A 21769-nucleotide genomic window follows, 5' to 3' on the forward strand; every position below is an offset into this window, starting at 1 on the left:
TCCTGGGCTTTGGTTGTAGTTCCTGTGTACTGTTTCCTTGCCTTATTTGGGGGAAGGGAAGCTACCTTGCTTACCAGTGGGAGTGGGAAGCATTGAGCTGCCTTTTGTCCAGTTTTGTGAGGTTTCAGCCAGTAACTAGTAGTTTATTGGTCGTTTTAGGCCAGTTTCTAGCTTTTTCCAGCCCCCTGGTATAAAACGCGCTAAACGCGCGTTAGCGCGATTTAGAGCGATTTAGCACGGAGCTGCCACTGTTGCACACTAGGGCAGCGCCGGTTAAGCAGGTTTAAACTATTCGGGCTACCTAAAGTCCACTCTTCAAATTTTCCCTTAAAACTACCTTCCTCGAACTATACTACTGATCAAATCAGCGTATCCTATAACTAAAAAGATCAACTCTACTTGACTCCAAGTAGACTATTCTCTATCTATTAAACCTAGCACTTGCTCCTACAGTACTTATTACCTTGATACGGCACTCTTGTCATAGATAGTACCCCAAAAAGGCAAACCCCCATTTCTCTGTCACCCACGTCCCCCGGAATCTTTTTTTAAAGTTTTTCGTCTACCCTTCTAGCATGTCAAGGGATCAGTTGCTAGTGTCCTCTCCTGCTCAGCTGGTGAACCTGGGAATATTGAGGCAATGTTTCAATTGCCTCATGTACACAGACAACCCTTTCCTCCTCCTACAAAACACAAATACATGCGAGAGATGCAACTATATGGCCAAACTGGAGGCTGAGCTCTCTCAACATAGGACTGGCAAGACCAGTCAGGAGGAGAAGGTTACCACACACACTATAGACCCAGTCTCACATAGTACCATTACAACCTCAAATCATACACATAAACACACAAAGACATACTCGGAGGCTCTGATCAAAAATCTACCAAAACAGCAGAGGCCACCAAAGCAGACACCCAAACAACCACCACCTCAGAACACAACACCCGCAACACATAGACCTCACAGTCAGAGTGTCAAACAGTCACAGCCCTTAAGGCCAAACACAATGCCAGACACACTAGTCATTGGTGACTCCATAGTCAGACACACTGATGTCCCGCTCACCAGACTGAGTAAGGAGAAGGTCACAGTAAGCTGCCTGTCGGGCGCTAGAATCCGCCACATAACGCAAGCACTCAGGTCTCTCAACAGCAGGTACAAATATGACTCAGTCATTGTCCACGCTGGTGTAAACGACCTGAGACGCACCTCCTTGGACTACATGAAAAGAGACATTGAGGAGCTCTCTGATTATGTAGCCCAGGCAGGTATGACCCTGACCTTGAGCAGTATCCTACCTTCACCAAGAATGATGCCACAATACAGAGATAAGATGATCAGCTTTAACAATTGGCTTAAACACTGGTGTCATTCAAAGGGGATCCAGTATCTGTCTGCCTGGGATGACATGCTGGACAAGCCACGCTGCTTCGCAAGGGATGGCTTGCACCTGTCACCCTGGGATTCCGGATATTGGCAAAGGCTCTTGCCACCCCATAGTGCCTTTTTAGGCAAGGCTCAAATTCTAAACCTACCACCCTAGAACACAAAAAGGAAAAAACTAAGGGTAATGCTGCTCAATGCCAGAAGTCTAAATCTCAAAATGCACGCACTCGAGGCCCTTCTCAGTATGGAGAACATCGATGTCTGTGCTGTGACAGAAACCTGGTTCAAGGCTCCTGAGAGCACCCCAGCACTATCAGGTTTTACCTCATATCATGCGTTCCGCCCCAAAATCCGGACAATACCAAGAAAGGAGGGGGTATCCATATTCATCAAGGACACCCACACCTCAAGACTGGTGGCAACGCACGATGCATCGGAGACCATCCAGGTGCAATTAACCATAGGCAAGACTGCTCTGCAAATTGTAGCATGTTACAGGCCACCCTCACAAACTCAGGAAACTCACATGGCCTTCCTGAAAACACTAGAGGGGATAAATGTATCACCAAACACCATCATACTAGGTGACTTCAATTACCCTAATATAGACTGGGAACACTACTCAAGCCCAAACACCCTAGCCCAAAAGTTCCTGGAATTCATAAACTCAAATGCCATGGAACAACTAGTCACCATCCCCACAAGAGGAGATAACATACTTGATCTCATCATCACGAACATGGGAGCACAATGTTCAACACCGAAGTATACCCCTCACTGGTGAGATCAGATCACAAACTAATCTCGCTGGAGGTCCTCATCCCACCCCACCTGAAATAAAAAGACCACAGTAAAGAACTTCTCAAAAGCCGACTTCACACTTCTAAAGACTAGTGTGGTCTCCTTTCAGGCCCCGAGCGCGGAAAACAATACTCAAGCCGCTGAATCACTTACAAACGCCTTCTACCAGCACCTGCAGGACTGCATGGATAAGGCAATCCCAAGCAAAACAAAGACTCTTTGTACCAAAGGCAAGCGTCCAGTCTGGTGGACCCCAGCCATAAACAAACTCTACAACAAAAGGAGGAAGCTACTACAAGATAGAGCAAAATCCTTAAAAGGTAAGACACCCTTGATCACTATAAGTAAAAACTAAGAGCTCTCATAAAATCATCCAAAGCAAATTTCGAGAGAAAATAGCTAAAGACTCAAAAGACAATCATAAGGCCTTCTTTAGCTATGTTAGAAACCTAGGAGGAAACTCCCAGATATGCTCAGAACTAGTTCAAAATGATGTGAAGATTACTGATCCTACAGACATTGCCAACATACTGGCTGACAGGTTCAGTGCAAACTTCTCCCCCCAAAAGGAGAGATATCTATACCAAATGAGTGCAGCCCCCAAACATCTCCAGCGCCCAAGTGAGAACTGCTCTCTCCAAAGCAAAAACACAGCATCCATGGGACCCGATGGTGTCCCGGCTGTGTGCTCCACGAACTCAATGAGGAATTAAACCCACAGCTAGGACAGCTGTTTAATCAAAGTCTTACCTCTGGATACATTACCCAGGAGTGGCGCACTGCAACTGTGGTCCCACTTCACAAAGGCGGTGCCTCCACAGACCCTGGAAATTACCGCCCATTAGCTTGACAAGCCTTATCTGCAAAGCCATGGAGAGGATCATAATGGACCTCATAAATAAAGACATAGGGAATTTGCAGACTTTGGATCCAACCCAGTTTGGCTTTGTCAAAGGCAGATCATGCCTTTTAAACTTGGTTGACTTTTTCGAAACAGTTACCAAAGCCATTGATGAGGGAAAGGCAGTCCATACAGCCTACCTCGATCTGGCTAAGGCCTTCGATACAATACCCCACTCGGGTATCATTGAAAAACTCATCAGCTTAAATGTTAACCCATACATCACAAGATGGGTTGCAAACTGGCTGAGTGACAGAACCCACAGGGTCAGAGTTGCTGGCGCCATGTCAGACTCAAAGCCTGTCACAAGTGGTGTCCCACAGGGCTCAGTCCTGGGCCCACTCTTGTTTGGCATCTACTTTTCCGAAGTACAAGCAAACACAGGAGGATTATGGCTGACAAAGTTTGCAGATGACTGCAAACTGGGCGCCATAGTAGGCGCCATAGTAGAAAACACATCTGACACAGATATCCTTCAGAAGGGTCTCACAGAAACGGATAACTGGTGCCAGAGCCACGGCCTAAAGTTAAATGCCAAAAAATGCATAGTCATACCCTTCGGGAAAAACAAGGTTACCCCTAGCTACCAAATAGGTGGCAATCCACTGAGCACAGAAGAAGTTATCAGGGACCTGGGGACCCAGGTTGATAGTAGTCTGTCATTCGACACCCATGTAGCTAAAGTAGTTAGGAAGTCCTTCTACATTGCCCACCTTATCATGAAGGGATTCTCATCTAGATCAAGGGAGGTCATAGTCTCCCTTTACTCATCACTCATCAGACCAATGATTGAGTACAATGCCCCATTCGGAATGTATCTGACCCGACACTTGCAGCAGCTGGAGAGGCCACAAAGTTCCTCACCAAAAGGATAAAGGGTCTCAAAAATCTGTCCTATGCTGCCCGACTGAAAGAACTCCAGCTCTATTCAGTCGCACCGCTTGCTCAGAGGTGACCTTTGCCTAACATACAAGGCCATGTCAAACCCAGATTTGATGAATATGCTTCACCTCAAAAATCTAGATCCATCAGAGCCACAAAGGCGGAGACTTAAACCTCGACACGGCTATTAATAGGACGTGCTGGAGAGATAGATTCATCACCCAAAGACTCCCTATGCTGTGGAACAAAATCCCGGTACATGTGAGGCAGAGCACCTCGCTGGCCTTGTTCAAGAGAAATCTTGACCAATGGATGGGAGATCGCAGATATACCCCAGGAATTACCTCAGTGTCACTGCTCGACAGAGGCACAGCAAAATAATGGGTATAGTTCCCCATACTAAAGGGGTGGCGTAAGCCACAAAACAATGGGCTAGGCTTATAAATGCCCTCGGGCAGATAGCCTAGTATGAACCTATGAACCTATGAACCTATGAACACATTTACACGCAGAGATATGTGCAGTAAGATACATATGTAGGAGGTGCACAAAATATGGAACAGCCACTATGCCTACAGTTCACACCGGAATAGCTGGACACTGTATGGGCCACTCATACAAATGAAAATCATTGCCTGCAACATATACCCACAGAGAGGTCATAGGAAAAAACACCACACACAGGTTTTCAGGAATGGAAAACCTTTATTTGTGTACTATTACAGTTCTATATACTACTGCTACTGTAATTGGGATTGTCTTGGCAGAGATGGTGTGTGTCGGGGGTCACATCTGCTTTCCACATGTGTGCCATTGGCTACTGACAGACATCCTAAGGACATAATAGTAATGTACTGCTGCTAGCACGTACTGCCCCTGTCGACTGCAGCAGAGATATTGGCCAATATGTGTGGACATTCTGACACACTCTGTACAGTCCAGAGGAATACACAGAACCCCTTAGTGCAAAACATATGTACCATGCCTGACAACATGGATGTTAACAGCCATGTAGATGGGTATAACACATAACAACTGGTATACATATGCCACCATAGGTTATGCATTCACACACACCTGTCTGGCCTGACACGTACTACCCACTGGTACAGGAGTGCCATGGCCACATACTACCCACTAGTTAGTGACATACATCTGTACAGCATCCCACTGCTCTGTCTGACATACATGACTGTTAAGGGAGGCCCGGCAGCAGTACATCTGCCCAATATCTGCATATGACATCTCACTGGGTAAGTACACTAAGCTGCTAGGCATGTAACAATGCACTGTGCAGGCTACAGGCAGACTGGTTCAACACTGGCCTACATCTCCTCTGGGGGAATGCACATGTACCTGCATATATAGCAGGCTGTACAGGCATGTCACAGCACAGGGTAAACTACACCTGTGTGAAAGTGCATAACCACAACCAATGAGAACAGAGCCATAGCCACATATGGCAAGCTAGCATAATATTACAGTATATGGATTATCTGTTCAACACCATCCTCATATGTCACTCACACACTAACCCTACAAATACTGGGCCACTACACAGTTTGGTCTGATGGCTGACTGTGGTATGGGACATGTGTGTGTATGGCCCTACAAACATGTAAGCCAATATGGTAACATACAGTGGAGCAGCATGTAACATCAGATAGGATGGGACCTAAAACAATGACAGCTACCACAGTCTGTACACAGGCCAAGGTACATATTAACAATACACACACTGTCAACATTCACCATAAGTACACAGACTTCAGTACTGTAGAAACAACCACAGTATGTCTAGGTTATGTCATTAGGTATAACCCCTACTGTACATAATGTGTAGCAGTCTGATATCTCACTGGCTTGTTATCAGATATGATGACACTAATTATGGTGTACAGCACATATGCACCTATTCACGCACAACATATGTGCAAAGGTTGACAGAGTTGGGGCTGGAAGCACATACACAGGGCCAATATTTACATGTTGCTGTGATAACCTCATACATTTACTGTTGTAACAGGGTTTGTTGCAACATATGCCCTATGAGGGATATGAAGTCAGTAACTGTCACGGCCATCATCATCTACAGACTGCAATCCTCACACTATCTTCTGCAGTCCACAGATAGATGCTCCGTGGGTAACACATGACACCAAAGGCACAACACACTGTCCAGTCTGCAGATGACCCTGCAGATGGGGATTCCTCATAAACATAGAATTGACATGGCAGGTATTGAGACATGTAGGACAGCCATATCCACATAAACACTGTTAAACCAACATTACTCCAAATGCAGTATAGCAGCACTTACAGTCTATAGTCAAGTCAGGCACATCCCCCTCCTGTGTGTTGCCCTGTTTCCAGAGTGTATGTTGTTAGAGGTAAATTCCCAATCCATCTGAGATGCTGTTTGCCAAACAACATATCTAGTTCCTGCTCACAGTGAATGAACAGGGCCAACACCAACATGATGTTCCTAGATATTTTAGTGTGTTTCCATGCAATTGGCTATGGAATGTTACCAGAGCTGTTCCACATGCAATCAGCTAGCGGAGGGCTGCAATTCGTGCAGAGGCCATCAGCTGATCATGAGCATCACTTAAAATACATATGCTGTTGCCTAAGCAAAGCAGGTGTAGGTCTCCACATCCACCAGAGAGGGAGTGGGAGAGGCAGACAGAGGCAAATACAAGTTAGAGAGGAGTGGGAGAGTAAAACCTAAGCATGTTTGTGTCACACACCTACCAGCACAGGGTATTAAACCCCTGACAACTATGAAGTGCTATCACAGTTCTATGCAGTTATTGGATGCACCACATGGGTTACCTGTTGTGGAGCCCTCAGAACATGTATGTGATGGTGAGTGACATCTGCAACAGGGATACAGTAGCTCTACAGTAGGTGACTTACATGTGCTTGTCTGTATGAACAGGTGCCACCATCAACACAGCCACACTCTCACAGGGATGCACACACATTGACACACTTGGCAGGGCCAGGATTAAAACTCATCAGTAGTGGGATTGCCACAACACATCACTGTACAAGTATCACATGCACCACACGGGTCATACGGAGGTTGTATGGGCAAAGGGTATGAGGAGGTGTCTGACATCAGACAGCATGCTTCAGTATGCCAATGGGGGTTGTAGTGAGTGTGAATGTGAACATATGCACCATACAGCATACACACAAACACACAGGGTGCCAGTACTGACATGCATGGGTGCATGTCTGCACGGGTGTGTAGTGGTCAACTGTGACAGATGGCTATACAAGACTAGGCGATGGGTATACCATGGCATCAGGTCACATGACAATGGTCTGCATTGTGGCTCAGGGCTGTGGTTTCTACATTTGCCCACACAGGTGGGTATTGTATCCCCCATCCAGTCACCTGGGTAACTGTTGTGTGTGGTCAATGCTGTGCATCGCTTGCCATGTATGTGTTCCTTAATCCATGACATGGATGGTGTCTGGGATGTGCACACCTCCCACATACATGTACAGTGACATGTGGAACTGTACCTGGGGTGTCTGGCCCATGTTGTGAACACAAACTATTATCAGATGTGCCAGTCTTGCCCACCTGTGGTGGGAACTGGTAATGGCCAGCAGATTTACCCTGCACCTACATTGATAGCATGCTAATGGCATTCCCTGGTGTCAATGGCATCTGTCCATACAGGGCATGTTGACAGGCACGGTATGTCCTTTGTGGGTCACATGTGATGGCACCAAAGGTGTTGCAGGTGTCCATTGGGGGACATGGGGAGGGTGCACTGTCTGCATGTACATGCATATTGGACCAATGGACAGGGTGCCATGCCCTCTGTAACCCACTGCTATCACTTCCTAGTTGCTATCAGTGCCCAATATGCAGTGTACTATCCACATATTGGCTGTTGCCTACACATGTGTGTGTGTATGAGACATGGGTTGAGAGTGTGCTTTGGGTAATACACTGGGGTTGCTAACTGTGATTGCCTGGCCTTGATGTCACATGTATGGGTATGGCTTTGCACCCCAGCCTCCCAGCTATTTCACATCTGTTATCCCTGTATGGTGGACATTGCGATATATAGTAGGGCCGCCATATAAGAATTATACAAAAGCCGTTCCACATTGGCCACAGGTGCATACACTCACAACCACCTCCACACAGAATACAAGTTACACACACAGACACACACACACACACACACACACACACACACACACACACACACACACACACACACACACACACACACACACACCTGTTATGTCTGGGAGTAGAACCCCTACCTGACTAGTTTATTACACTACAGGACTATGCAGTTATAGTACGTGCCACAGAGATTACTGGACTACTCCTTCCCTAATGATGTATATCACATTGGATGACATCAGCAGAATTGCCAAAGTAGGACATTCTAATTGTAGTGATTGTGACTAGCCTAAAATGCATTTCTCCCTACACAGGCAGTGACACACACACACAAAACATCCACAACTGACATGTGTAGATATAGAACTCCTAACAGAGGTCTATATCACACTACAGAATGGAGCTGTTATAGTATGCATCATGGGGATTACTGGAAAACTCCTTCCCCACAGGTGTATTTCACAATGAATGACATCGGCAGGATTGCCAAAGTTGAACATTCGAATAGTAGTGAGTGTGACTAGCCTATAATGCATTGCTCCATACACAGACATTGAAACACACACAAAACATCCAGAACTGCCATGGGTGGGGATGGAACCCTACCACAGTTCTAAATTACACTACAGCAGTATGCAGTTATGGCACACGCTACAGAAATTACTGGGTTACAACCCTCCCAGAGGTGTATTTCTAGGTGGGTGACATCACCAGCCTTGCCAAAGGTGAGCATATGAATTGTATGGAGTCTGAGTACCCTAAAAAGCATTGCTTTCTACACAGACAGAGACACACACACTTGCCATGCCTGGGAGAAGAACACCTGCTTAACTACTTTATCACACTACAGCAGTTCGCAGTTACAGGACATGCTATGGAGATTATTGGGCTGTGATCTTCCCAGAGGTGTATTACTAGGTGGATGACATCAGCAGATTTGCCAAAGTTGAGTATATGAATTGTAGGGAGTGTGAATACCCTAAAAAGCATTGCTCTATACACAGACAGACACACACTTGCCATGTCTGGGATTAGAGCACCTACCTAACTACTTTATCACACTACAACAGTACACAGTTATAAGACACACTATGGAGATTATTGGGCTACATCCTTCCCAGAGGTGTATTTCTAGGTGGATGACATCAGCAGCCTTGCCAAAGTTCAGTATATGAATTGTAGTGAATGTGAGTACCTTAAAAAGCATTGCTCTGTACACAGACAGAGTCAAGTCAGACAGAAACACACACACTTGCCATGTTTGGGATTAGAACATCTACCTAACTACTTTATCACACTACAACAGTACACAGTTACAGGACATGCTACGGAGATTATTGGGCTGTGATCTTCCCAGAGGTGTATTACTAGGTGGATGACATCAGCAGATTTGCCAAAGTTGAGTATATTAATTGTAGGGAGTGTGAATACCCTAAAAAGCATTGCTCTCTACACAGACAGACACACACTTGCCATGTCTGGGATTAGAGCACCTACCTAACTTCTTTATCACACTACAACAGTACACAGTTATAGGACATGCTATGGAGATTATTGGGCTACAGTCTTCCCAGAGGTGTATTTCTAGGTAGATGACATCAGCATTCTTGCCAAAGTTGAGCATTTGAATTGTTGGTAGTGTGAGTACCCTAAAAAGCATTGCTCTCTACACAGTCAAAGACAGACAGACGCACACACCAACACAGACACACACACACACACACACACACACACACACACACACACACACACTTGCCAAGTCTGGGATTAGAACTCCTACCTAACTAGTTTATCTCACTACAGCAGTACACAGTCATGGGATGTGCCACGGAGATTACAGGGCTACAACTCTCCCAGAGGTGTATTTCATATTGGATGACCTCAGCAGGCTTCTCATAGTAGAGCTATGGGGAGGGTAGTGTGTCTGCATGGGCCATAACCCATTCATCTACAGGTTGACACACCACATGCGGGCACACACAGGGTCATATTTCACAGGTACATGTATACAGCTGCTAGATGACTACTTCCTTGTACAGTCATGTTGCACAGCTGGCATGTGCACCACATAGTCTGTCATGCTGACAGATACTGGTGGCTAGCATCTGCAGTGAGTGACATCTGCACCTCATGTGTTTGGGGCCCTTTGGCTGTGTGCTGGGTGGGACAGGCCTGGATGGCTCCTTGTCACAGTCACCCTCTTCCACACATCTATGTCCATCTACCTTTGGCTTATTATACTGTGTTGTCCTTACATATATGTCTGTATTCCTATCCGCTGTGTGTGCAAGGCATTAGTGCTGCATACTGATGAGTGTCTGCACTAACAACTGCAACTGCCATATATGTCTGATCCACTGGTGTTTGCAGACATGGCCTTCATGTGTTTAAGTGTGTGAGCATGCCCAGTATGACCTTTCATTATGTTGTTGACTGACATTGCCTTCATTTCTCTAAGTGTGTAAGCATGCCCAGTATGGCCAGCTGTATTGCATGTGTGGATCAAGTCCAGGTAGTTTGTACTGCAGTGCTGACCTTTGTGTTGTACACCAACAGGTAGCATGCTGTCTCTGCAGGGTATCCATCGATCATTTCACATTGACTGTTACTACATTTCTGCATAGCGGGGTGGGGGGCACACCTGACTGTTTCTACATTTCTATGCAGGATTGGGGGGACACACCTGACTGTTACTATATTTCTGCATAGGATGGGGGGGCACACCTATTTCTACATTTCTACACAGGATTGGGGCGGCACACCTGACCGTTACTATATTTCTATGTAGGATGGGCAGCACACCTGACTATTTCTACATTTCTACACAGGACTGGGGGGGCACACCTGACTGTGACTACATTTCTGCATCGGATGGGGGGCACACTTGACACTTGTACACATTTGCTAGGACTGTACTGGTATGTTGGGTACTCCATTTCAGTCTGTAGTCTTACCTATCGTGTTGGCTACAGGCATACCAGTGTACTACAGATCTTAGCTTTTAATTACCTACATATTAGTTTCTGACTTCTTACCCTTCAGAACTGACATCCCACTGCCTGACCTGCTGTAGTCTGTGTAGGCCTGGGGGGGAGGTTACCCATAGGCCTCATTGAGAGGCCATAGCACAGCCTTTGTTTGTGTTTGTCTACACCTATCCTGCTGGCTGTGACTGTTGTTGGGTATGTAAACCCCCTGACTGGCATGTGTGAGTCACTTACCTTGTGGGTGTCCCAGTATTGAGGGTGGTGCTGCAGGGCTGCCTATGTTGGATGCACGTAGTACACTCCCTACACATGGTTAGGCACAGGTAGTGTAATGTTTGGCATCCATTTTACTGTATGTGAGAGTCGGAGAGAGGTGTTATTCCCTGGGTCCCTCCTGTGTCAGTGTATGTGCTATGCATTGCCTTTTTGTCGAGGCCAGGGCACACTGGGCATGCCTCCTTCTGCCTACTGGGACAGGCTCAGGTTTTCCTCCTCTGAGTCACTCTGTGCCTGTGCAGGCCTTGGCAATGGTTGGGGACTGTGTGGCCCTGCCCCATGCTGTTCCTGCTGCAGCTGTTTCCACAGGATCATATTGTGTAGCTTGGCACATACAAGGACAATTTGGGTACATGTAGCTGGTGAGTACTGCAAGGCTCCACTGGATGTGTCCAGGCTCCGGAACCATGACTTGAGCATCCCAAATGCACACTCTACTATAATTCTGGTCTGTGTGTGTGTCTCATTATGGAGTTCTTGTTCAGGTGTGTGTGCATCTCTGATGGGTGTCATCAACCACGGCTCCAGTGCATATCCAGCATCCCCCACTAGGTGACCATAAGGGATGTCCCCATTAGCAAATCTGTGGTACAGCTGTGTCAGATGCCAGATGTGGGAATTGTGATAGCTTCCAGGGCAGCCAGCACACACATTCATTATTATGCCCTGGGCATCGCACACGACCTGGCAGTTGATGGAGGGGAAGCCCTTGTGGTTGATGTAGACCCTACCCTGTTCACCGGGTAGTGCTTTGATGCATATGTGCGTGCAGTCTATGGCACCCACTACCTCAGGGTATTCTGCTATTTGGTGGAACAGTTGCATATTGCTGGCCAATGCCTCATGAGTGTTGGGGAAATATATGTGCTCACCAACATGTGCTGACATGGCATCCAGGAACTGATGGAGTACCCTGGATGCTGATGCCTGTGAAATCCCCATCATATCCCCAGTTGGCCTTTGGAAGGTACCTGTAGCTAGTATTCTTAGGCCTACACATACCTTGGTATCCACTGAGATGGGTTCCCCTCTGTTAGTTCTGTGTCTGAGGCATTGCCGGCACAGCTCAACAATTTGCTGTAGGAGGTCCCTGTCCACCCTATAGCACTCCACTATCTCAAGCTCTTGTAGCCCCTGGTAGGTTACCCTGGGTCTGTACACTCTTCTCCGTCTCCTCACTGTGGGTTGGTCAGCAGCATTCACATCTTCACCACCCTCAGCCTCTTCCACAAGTTGTATGACATCTATTGCAGCCAATATCATTTTGTTGTTATGAGTGTTAAAAGTTCCTCGCTTGTTTACACCGGTGGTGTAGAGTGTGGGAAACACCAGAGGTGAAGGGGTTTGCTTAGTTTATAGTAGTGTTCTGGGCTGGGCTCGTCTGCTGCCTGTGTAATTGGCTGATTCTGATACATTTCACCTGCCAGCTAAGCTAGTTCTCCTTGATTACCTTCCTACTGCTGTTTTCCCTTCCCATTGCCTTCCTGTTTAAGTCCGGGGGCGCGCCGTGCAAACAGAAGTGTTCAAATGTGCACACTGCTGCTATTTCCAGGTTTAACCTCTTTTTTTCTTCCTGTAAATCCTGGTGCGCAGCATGCACACCCGCTTAGGCTTTGTAAAGAGTGCTAAGCAGGTTTAGACACACCCCCTAGCTTAGCTATGCTAAGCTAGGAGCAAACCCAAGCCACAGGGCTCCAATCTGCTTACAGTATGCCTGACACATACCTCCATGATGTCACTTAACTCCTAGGCTTGCACCAGGCTATTCCTACTCTTACACTGTTGGGACCTGACTCACATGCTGGGGAAAACTGGGATTCACTATCCTTCTCCTCATTTGCATTGGATTGCCTGCTAATGCATAGTTACATGTCTCACACTGAGACTCCCCCCCTTAGCAACCACTACTCACTGGCCAGATTGTCTTCTGCCTGCCATTGACTTGCATGGCAGAATACTGATTTTAGTTAGAATGCTTATTTTAGTTTTATTTTATTATCCCCCCCCGATCCCATTTGCGCGCTGCTGCCCTATGCTTAAACAGCTGAGATCAGATAAAAAAATAAAAGTTGATTTTTTTTTTATTTATTTTTTTGTTTGCAATGCCAATGACCATATACTTGGCCATTGACATGCTTACTACATGATATGCAGCCTTTATTTGGAGCTGTCATAGCTCCGTTTTGGATTTTGCAGAAATGTACTTGGTTATTAACCGAGTACATTTCTACAGATTGCACTAGTCTTGCACGGACTGTTGCAAGCTTCCTGGATTGCAAAATCACCTCATTTGCAAATGGGGTGATTTGCATAACAGGGCTTAGTCCATGCAAGTTTAGCGCAGGAGCACTTGTGCACTCCCCTGCAGGCTGTTCCTGGATCGCATGGCAGACATTGCCTGCCTGAGCACCTGCACCAGTCTTGCACGCCGTACAAGCTTTTGAGAATCCGGGGGATTATCTCTTCACAGACTTGCACTGAAAGCAAATGGGAGCTCTACATTTTTTATTAACTGACAAAGGAATCAGTCGGCTTTTTGCAATAAACACCCTCTGATTTTGATACGATTTATGTACTGCTTTGTGGTATCTTATTTAGCAGTCTTGTTGAGATTCAGCACTGCAGTTTTAAACTAAATTTTATAGATGGTGTGTTTAAGCTGATAATCTTTTTCTGATGACATGCATACAAAAACTGATTGTAGTCACTACCTAGTTTTCACATGTGTTATTGAACCTACAACTAGAATCTGTGACCTGTTTAATTGTTTTATTTGCCTAAGGTCATACAAGTCTGAGATGATATAGTTACCCCCTGTGGCTTAAATAATATCACTGATAATGGTATAAATTCCAGAAGGAAACCATGAGAGAAAACAGCTTTAAACAGACATCAGTAATTTAATTTATGCTTCTTGATAAGTGTCTCACTTGGGTGGGGTTAAAGTTAAAGAAAATATGCGTATTTTTTTATAAAAATGACATATAGGTGCAGTCTTTCTTTAATTTTTGATGAACACACCATTTTGTGGGTTCCTTCTGAATTATATTTTGCACTTTAAACATCCTGTAGTCATCTTGATACAGAATAACACAGATCTGATTGTCGAGCTTTCTGAATTTCAGTCCTTCTCATGAACTGTACTAGACAGCTTTATCTTTCTTTGACTCTTTTTTTTTTATCCAACAAAACGCCACCCTTATTGTCATTCTTATTAACCGATAGTTTTGCTGTTGTTATAAGCAGATGTTGTAACAGATGGCACACTGCTTAGGATGTGAAAATTAACATCTGAACTCAATACAACAGTATTGGTGCTCCACTTTATTACAGTGTCAGGAATGTTTTTTCTGAAATTATTTTCCCATTTCTTATTTTTGCTTTTCTTATTTTGTGTTTGTAGAAGATAAACTAATTTATATTTTGATGTGTGAGCTATATCCTTAAAAAGGTAAACTGTCGTATAACATACACTTTTTTATGTGAAATTTCATTCAGAATGTACCTGTGTCTCTATTGCATGACAGATAGCTTACACATCATAATATGTTACATGTTGATATAATAAAAACAACTATAGTCACTCAGCTTTGACTAGCTGCTGAAAGAGAGACTTGCCTGAGTGTCAGTTCTCTTTCTCAGAGAAAGGGTGTGGGAACAAATCTTGCAATGACAAGTTCTTGTTGGATACCAGGATTAGCTCCTGTGAGTCTGCAGTGCATTTCAAGAGAAGTGCAGATACTCCAAACATACCCCCACACAGGCACCTTCTTCAGAATTTTATTGTATAGACTTAAACCCTTGCATGAAGTCACGGACTCTATATAATGTCATCATGTATTACTCTATAGTGGTTTCGTATGGGTAAAAAGTCCCTGGTAGGGTGAAGAGTTTTTCTTAGAGATCACGCAGTGAAGATTCGTTGTATTATTCTATGGCATAGGGAGGGGAGAGAAGAAGAAATGCATTAGTTGCTGAGGAGGGAGAAGACCAGTTGGAGGCCAATTGAAAATAATAAGCGAGAGAATTGATGAAAAATAATGACTGCATGCTATATACAGTACAGTATGTTATCTTTGACTGATAGCCATTAAAAGAAGAACAGATTAATTACAGACAGACTTACCTTTTTGCTTTATTTCAGACAGAGTCATGAGTAAAGTGGAAGGCAAGCAGGACCACATGATACCATGAAGAGAAGCTCACAGGTCCTCAGTCACCGACTGTTAAGTAAGTAAGCATTTTCTTACAGCTGCTATGTCTGAAATTCTTAAATCAAATGTGCGACAAAACCATTTTCAAAACAGGTAATGTTCAGCTACACCTAATAAAGCTATTGTCACTCTTCTCAGTTACACTTGCCATTGGGTTTAGATGCTTTACAGCAGGAGCCTTTGTTTATTTATTCCTTAAGGCATACATATTGGACAGCAGTGTTAGTACTATAGAAAATGTAACAATTCTTATTAAAAACACTAAACTTACTTGATTTACTAAATTCTTACTTTAAGTTATTTCTGTTAAGTCCCAACAAAATCCTGATACACATCACAAATGTAATTATTTTAATTGTGTAGACTGAGATGTACTGCAGTATTCTTGCCACAAGATTACTGTATATGGCATTAAATGTAATGCATAATTATATGCTTTTGTTTAACCAGCGCCTTGATTTGAGCAGATAGTTGCTATGAAAGTCATAGCTGTCACACTACCAATTGAAACACTTTGTTTTACTTACACAATTGGGTTTTACTATTGGTCACCAGACAGCTATAGATATTGTCAGATCCACCTTCATATTTTTCATAAAATCCTGAAGAAATTCTTTCCTTGCTTGAAATATGGTAATAAAGTTCTTAAAATCTCAATCTGAATTCTTCGTGAAACTTTTGGAAATATTTGAATATGCCAGTGGTGTAAAATGAAGATGGTTCTAATCCACATCATTAGAAAAAGAATAAAGCATTTCAAAGGAATATTTAGATCAAGCTATAAAATGTAGATGGGGTTCTGTCTTGTTTTATTCACCATCCATAAACTGCAGATGGTAGCTGGGTTTTATTCAACAGTTGATAAGTACAGGTATGTTCAACACCAACAATTTCAAATCTGTCATCTGCTAATACACAGTAGCCAGTGAGTTGACAATGTCTACTGATTGCCTGTGCAGAGGTAAAAACAAGATCTAGAAAGTTCTAATGGGCTTTTTTAAAGACTGTATACTGAAATCTTTTAGATATATTTTAGCGTTCATTTTGTTTTCCTTAAGATGAACATTACAGAATATGAAAATATATCTCATGAGTTTTTGGTGCAATAATATTTTGTAGCCTGTTTTAAAACATTTATGATTAATTTGCAATTCATTTTAATATTAGTCAAAAGTATTTGTCAGTATCTGTTCAATTATTTACAACAGGAACACTGTACTTATGAATAGGCTGGCTAAAGTAGTGTAATGAAATGAAAGAAACACTAGAAAAAAACAGGCTTCCTCCCTTATAAAGTTATGTGCAAATAAGTCCTAACTTTGAGAAGCCTGCCTGTGTAATCTGTTACTGTGGAGTTGCTACTCCTTGCTGCTTATTTATTTTTTTAAGATGACAATTTTAAAGTTAACACTAAACTGTGTGACTAGTAGTAAATGCTGTATGCAGAATATCCAACCTACTAAATACATCAATGAGCTGCAGAAACAGTTAATGTGGTCATCTCACTATGTTGCAAATTAAGCTGTTAATTGTAAAACATTTTACCAACTAGAGCTGTAGGTGAAGTGTTAACTGTCCATGTGGTAATTTATTTAATATGCTAAATTGTCCGTTTACTCACTTGTTTCAGATTATCACTTTGTATATAGGGCGAATAAGGTATAGGTATCTTCTTCTTCTTCTTTTGGCTTTTTCTCAGTTAGGAGTCACCACAGAGGATCGCCTGTCTGCTCATGACTGACAGTGGAGTTTTATGGTGTCGAGTTGCCAGCCTGGTGCCCAACCTTCCACAGAAGGCACACACTCACACCTAGGGTTTTTTTAGAGTGTCCAATCCACCTACAACATGTCTTTGGGATGTGGGAGGAAACTCACACGACCACTGGGAGGACATGCAGACACCGCACAGAAGGCACCCCAGCCAAGAATCGAACCAGAGAGCCTCTTGCTGTGAGGCAGCAATGCTAACTGCTGCACCACTGTGGCCACCCCCTAATAAGGTATAGGTATAATAGGCTAAAACTGGGTTCTACTTTTGGACAAAGGCAGGCAACAAGCCACATCACAAACATGTCCCCAGACTGTCATTGGGTATTTAATTTGATTTTTACAACTTGGATATAGCATTGATCTCAATGGATCTTTATCAGAATCAGCCTGGGAGTGCTGTCTGCTTAAATAACTTGTTCACTCTTAGTCAATGGAGGCTGCGGGAATCAAACTCTGGACCACTGAAAACAGCTCAATAACAGCTCCTTAATCCTCAGTGCCAACTGCTAGACAAAATGTGAAGTAAATTGCATTATGTAACAATAATGTGTGTCTGTGGTTCTTTGTTTTTCTTTTGTTCTAAATCTGAAATTGTACTTGCTGGATTAGGCATTTGTGTTTTTACTGTCCATGTTGGTTGTGGTGGGCTTCTATATAATTTCATGTGCATGCAGCCAAGACAGGTGTTCTGTACATATTGCTTCAAATGTGTATTGTATATTTGAGGATATCATTAGGAACTGGCTGGATTAAATTTGTATGGATGTTTGCTTATCTTGGTTAATTAGTTTTATTCCTTTAACTTAAATTCTGTAGAGAAGCCTAAAACAGAAACATAATAATTTTCCCAGAGGATGTAGAGAAGTTTGTAATGATGTCTGCTGCTTAAGCATGTGTAAAATTTGGAGACTTTGCAGAATAAAGAACTAATGGGGCCTTTTTTGTCAGATAGTATTAAAATAAACTAGCTGTTAATGGCTTCCTGCATATTAAGTATCCTTAGGTCCCCTGGTAAGCATTTAAATAAGAAATAAGATGGGTTAAAAACCTCTGTAGGAAAAAAGCCTGGTTATTACCTGTGTGTCTTCTCCGTCTTAATGAAGTACAGTTCAGAAAAAAACGACTTCCTAGACTACTACCTAATGGAATTACAATCTAACAAAGTCCACAGTCTTTGATGTGCACCCAAAATGCAGCATAATGCAATTTGCAAAAACTCTAGAAAGAGGAATAATTATAATTCCCTCTTCCCCAAGGTTTTATAATCTCTAAGATGTTTTAATCTTTCTACCTATTGACTTAATTATCTGATTATCTCTCTCTCTCTCTCTCTCTTTCTCTGGCTGTATCTATCTATCTATCTATCTATCTATCTATCTATCTATCTATCTATCTATCTATCTATCTGTCTATCTAATCTCTCTTTCTCTTTCCCTCTCTAATGTATCTAGGTGTGTGTGTGTGCGTGTGTGTGCATGTGTGTGTGTGTGTGTGTGTGTGTGTGTGTGTGTGTGTGTGTGTGTGTGTGTGTGTGTGTGTGTGTGTGTGTCTGTTCATGTGTGCCTGTGTGTGTGTAACTGTGGGGGTCAAATAGGCTTAGGGGACAGACCCACATACACAAACACAAACACAGACATCCCTATCTACATCCATAGCTATCTCTTTATATTTATCTCTGCCTGTCTAGCCACCTATCTAAATTGAAGTGTTTACATGTCCATATTACTGTGCTTGATTATACAATTGAGATATAGCAATTTGTCTTCAAACTTGTAGTGGCATGCACACCTCTGTAAGACCTTTGTAAGCCCCTCACCTCCCATTTTCCTGACTAATTTTACTAATTCCCTTCCTATTTCCACTTATTTTTCTAAGCAGAAACCTAGCAATATTTTATTTTCACTCTAATACCCTACAAGAGAAATTGTTGAGCTCCTTACTCTTTGTGCTACCTCTGAAACGGCGTTAGTTTTTTTGCCTCACTTAGCTCCTTAGCCAGTCTATGGAAGTTTATTTTTTGGGGTTTTCACACTGACCTGATGAACCTTATAGCTGATTGTTTTCCTTTGAAACATTTGGTCGCCAGGTCCAGTCCAACATGCTCCTTTCTCCCTTGTTGCTCTCGACCTCACCCCGCTCCCCTACCCTAGCCCCATTCCCACCCACACCAACCTTTCTTACATTTATACTCTAGACACCGCACCCATTCCTCAATTCCACAACTAATCAATATTCACTTCCTCCCAATAACCACTCCACGCTTAAGAACACCTGCACTCAACTCACGCTACTTCCTCATCCCTCTGTCTCCCTCTATCCCTTTTTTTTCTTAAGCTCTTCACACCTCACAATGCATCACATCTACATAACCTTCCCACTTTCTATTCTCCTCACAGTCTCAACTCAAAAAACATTAATCTCACTCACCCAAATATATCTCCTACTGCCACAATCACCCTTACAAATAATGACACCTTTCACTCATATAAAATCTCCCCATCTCTCTTTAACTTATCTAACATTTATCTTCATAAATATAAATGACTTCAGTACACATCTCTCTACTGCAAGCCAAAGATAAAGGACTACACTTTTTACCCTCTCCATACAATACTTAATACACCTACAACTACTTTACTTCTTTCTGGAGACATCCACCACAACCCTGCCCCCCACCTCATCTCCCAACACTAATCTCAATACTTCATCCTCCATTTTCCCCTCCTTTCTCCAACTCCCCTCCCCACCCTCCTAGCCCTTCCACTTCTTATCCCAAAAGCCTTTCTATCTACTCTCTAAACATCCAAAGCCTCATCAACAAAACCACTGAACTCCATGCCCATACCTCCCACACATTCTAACCCTATCTGAAACTTGACTAAAACCTCATATCACTAATAATGTAATATTACCACCCACTTATAATATCTCCCACTCTGACAGAATCCCCCCAAAAAGGTGGAGACATTGCTATCCTCCTCTTTGATCAACTCAACCTCTCACCTCTAACCATTCCTGTACCCAGTTTCCACCCTGCTGAACTACTTATTTTTAACTGCTACCTAAACTCACACAAACAAGTTTCCATAGCCTCCATATACATCCCTCCAGGCATTAATATTCCCACCCTTGAGCATATTATGTCTTGGGTCTCCCACAATATATCCTATGAAACTGTCATCCTTGGAGACGTTAATATTGACTGGTCTAAATTAATATCTTACTCCCTACAACTCAGTATTAACTTGCATGGATTCCACTAACTTGTCACATCCCCCACACACATGCACAAAACCTCTTCAACCAATACAATCCTAGATTGGATTCTCACAAACACCCCTAACCTCTACCACAACCCCTGTACTTTACCTGACACCTTGAGTGATCATTTTCCCAACCGCATCTTAAGATACTCTTTACAATCACCTAAAACACACTCATACAGAGACTGCCATAAACTCTCAGACTTTAATGCCAACATATTTAACTCCACACTATCAAACACCAACTGGTTCTTTCTCCAGCAGCTCCTTCTCAATGAAGCTGTACAAAAATGTAATCAAGTATTCCTTGATATTCTTAACTCCCTTGCCCCCACTAGGAGAATTAGAATTAAAGCTAATTATGCCCCCTACCTCTCTAAAGAAACTCGAACCCTTATGCATAAAAGAGGGCGAGTTTGGGAAGCTTGGCTCAAAACTAAATCATCATCTCTGCTGCAAAACTACACAGAATTCAGGAATCTTTCCAAAAAACTGATTAACAAAGATAAGAAAAACTTTTACAACTCACCCCAATTCAACAGAAAATCTAACCCACAAAAATTCTGGTCTACCATAAACAAAATTCTTCACCCTGAAAACCCTTCCACTCCCATCCCTTACCCAAACAATACCCAACTAGAAACTGCCACCCTTCTTAATTACATCATAGATAATATCCAAAAACATACTCACACCAACCACAACACTGACTCCCTCCCACCTCTTCTAACCCACACACCAGAAACCCTTTCTCCCTTAAACCAGTCTCTACTGCTTACATAAAATCACTCCTGCTCAAACTTAAACCCTGCTCTCCCTCTGCAGACAACCTACCTCCCATCTTCTTTAAACTAGCTGCTGAATCCATAGCCTACCCTATGTCTCTGCTAATCAATAGATCCATTCAAGAAGCCACAGTCACAGACATCTGGAAATCCTTCTACACTGTCCCACTGAATAAAGATGGGAATTCTACTAACCCATCTAATTATAGACCCATAGCCATACTTTTCCCCTCTCTTGAAAATACTGGAAAAATGCATTCATACTCAGCTACTGAATTTTCTTCTCCAAGAAAACCTGTTAACTCCCACTCAACAAAAAATATATATATATTACTCTCATC

At 43.2% G+C, this 21769-nt stretch overlaps 1 protein-coding gene across 5 annotated transcripts in view; it reads left to right on the top strand.

The window, feature by feature from the left end:
* The window catches only part of TMEM108 (transmembrane protein 108), a 1727675-nt gene that overhangs the window by 1012259 nt on the left and 693647 nt on the right, over positions 1 to 21769 (top strand). For 3 of the 5 annotated variants that reach the window (XM_044064647.1, XM_044064651.1, XM_044064648.1), the window contains one exon: positions 15541 to 15626. In XM_044064647.1, the coding sequence (XP_043920582.1) occupies positions 15587 to 15626 (40 nt within the window). In that variant the 5' untranslated portion in view covers positions 15541 to 15586. The remainder of the gene's footprint in view (positions 1 to 15540; positions 15627 to 21769) is intronic. The other 2 variants (XM_044064649.1, XM_044064650.1) reach the window with 1 other exon arrangement.

This window comes from Protopterus annectens, chromosome 3.part0, assembly GCF_019279795.1.
Source record: "Protopterus annectens isolate FY-2018-M chromosome 3.part0, PAN1.0, whole genome shotgun sequence".
NCBI classification, from domain to species: domain Eukaryota; kingdom Metazoa; phylum Chordata; order Ceratodontiformes; family Protopteridae; genus Protopterus; species Protopterus annectens.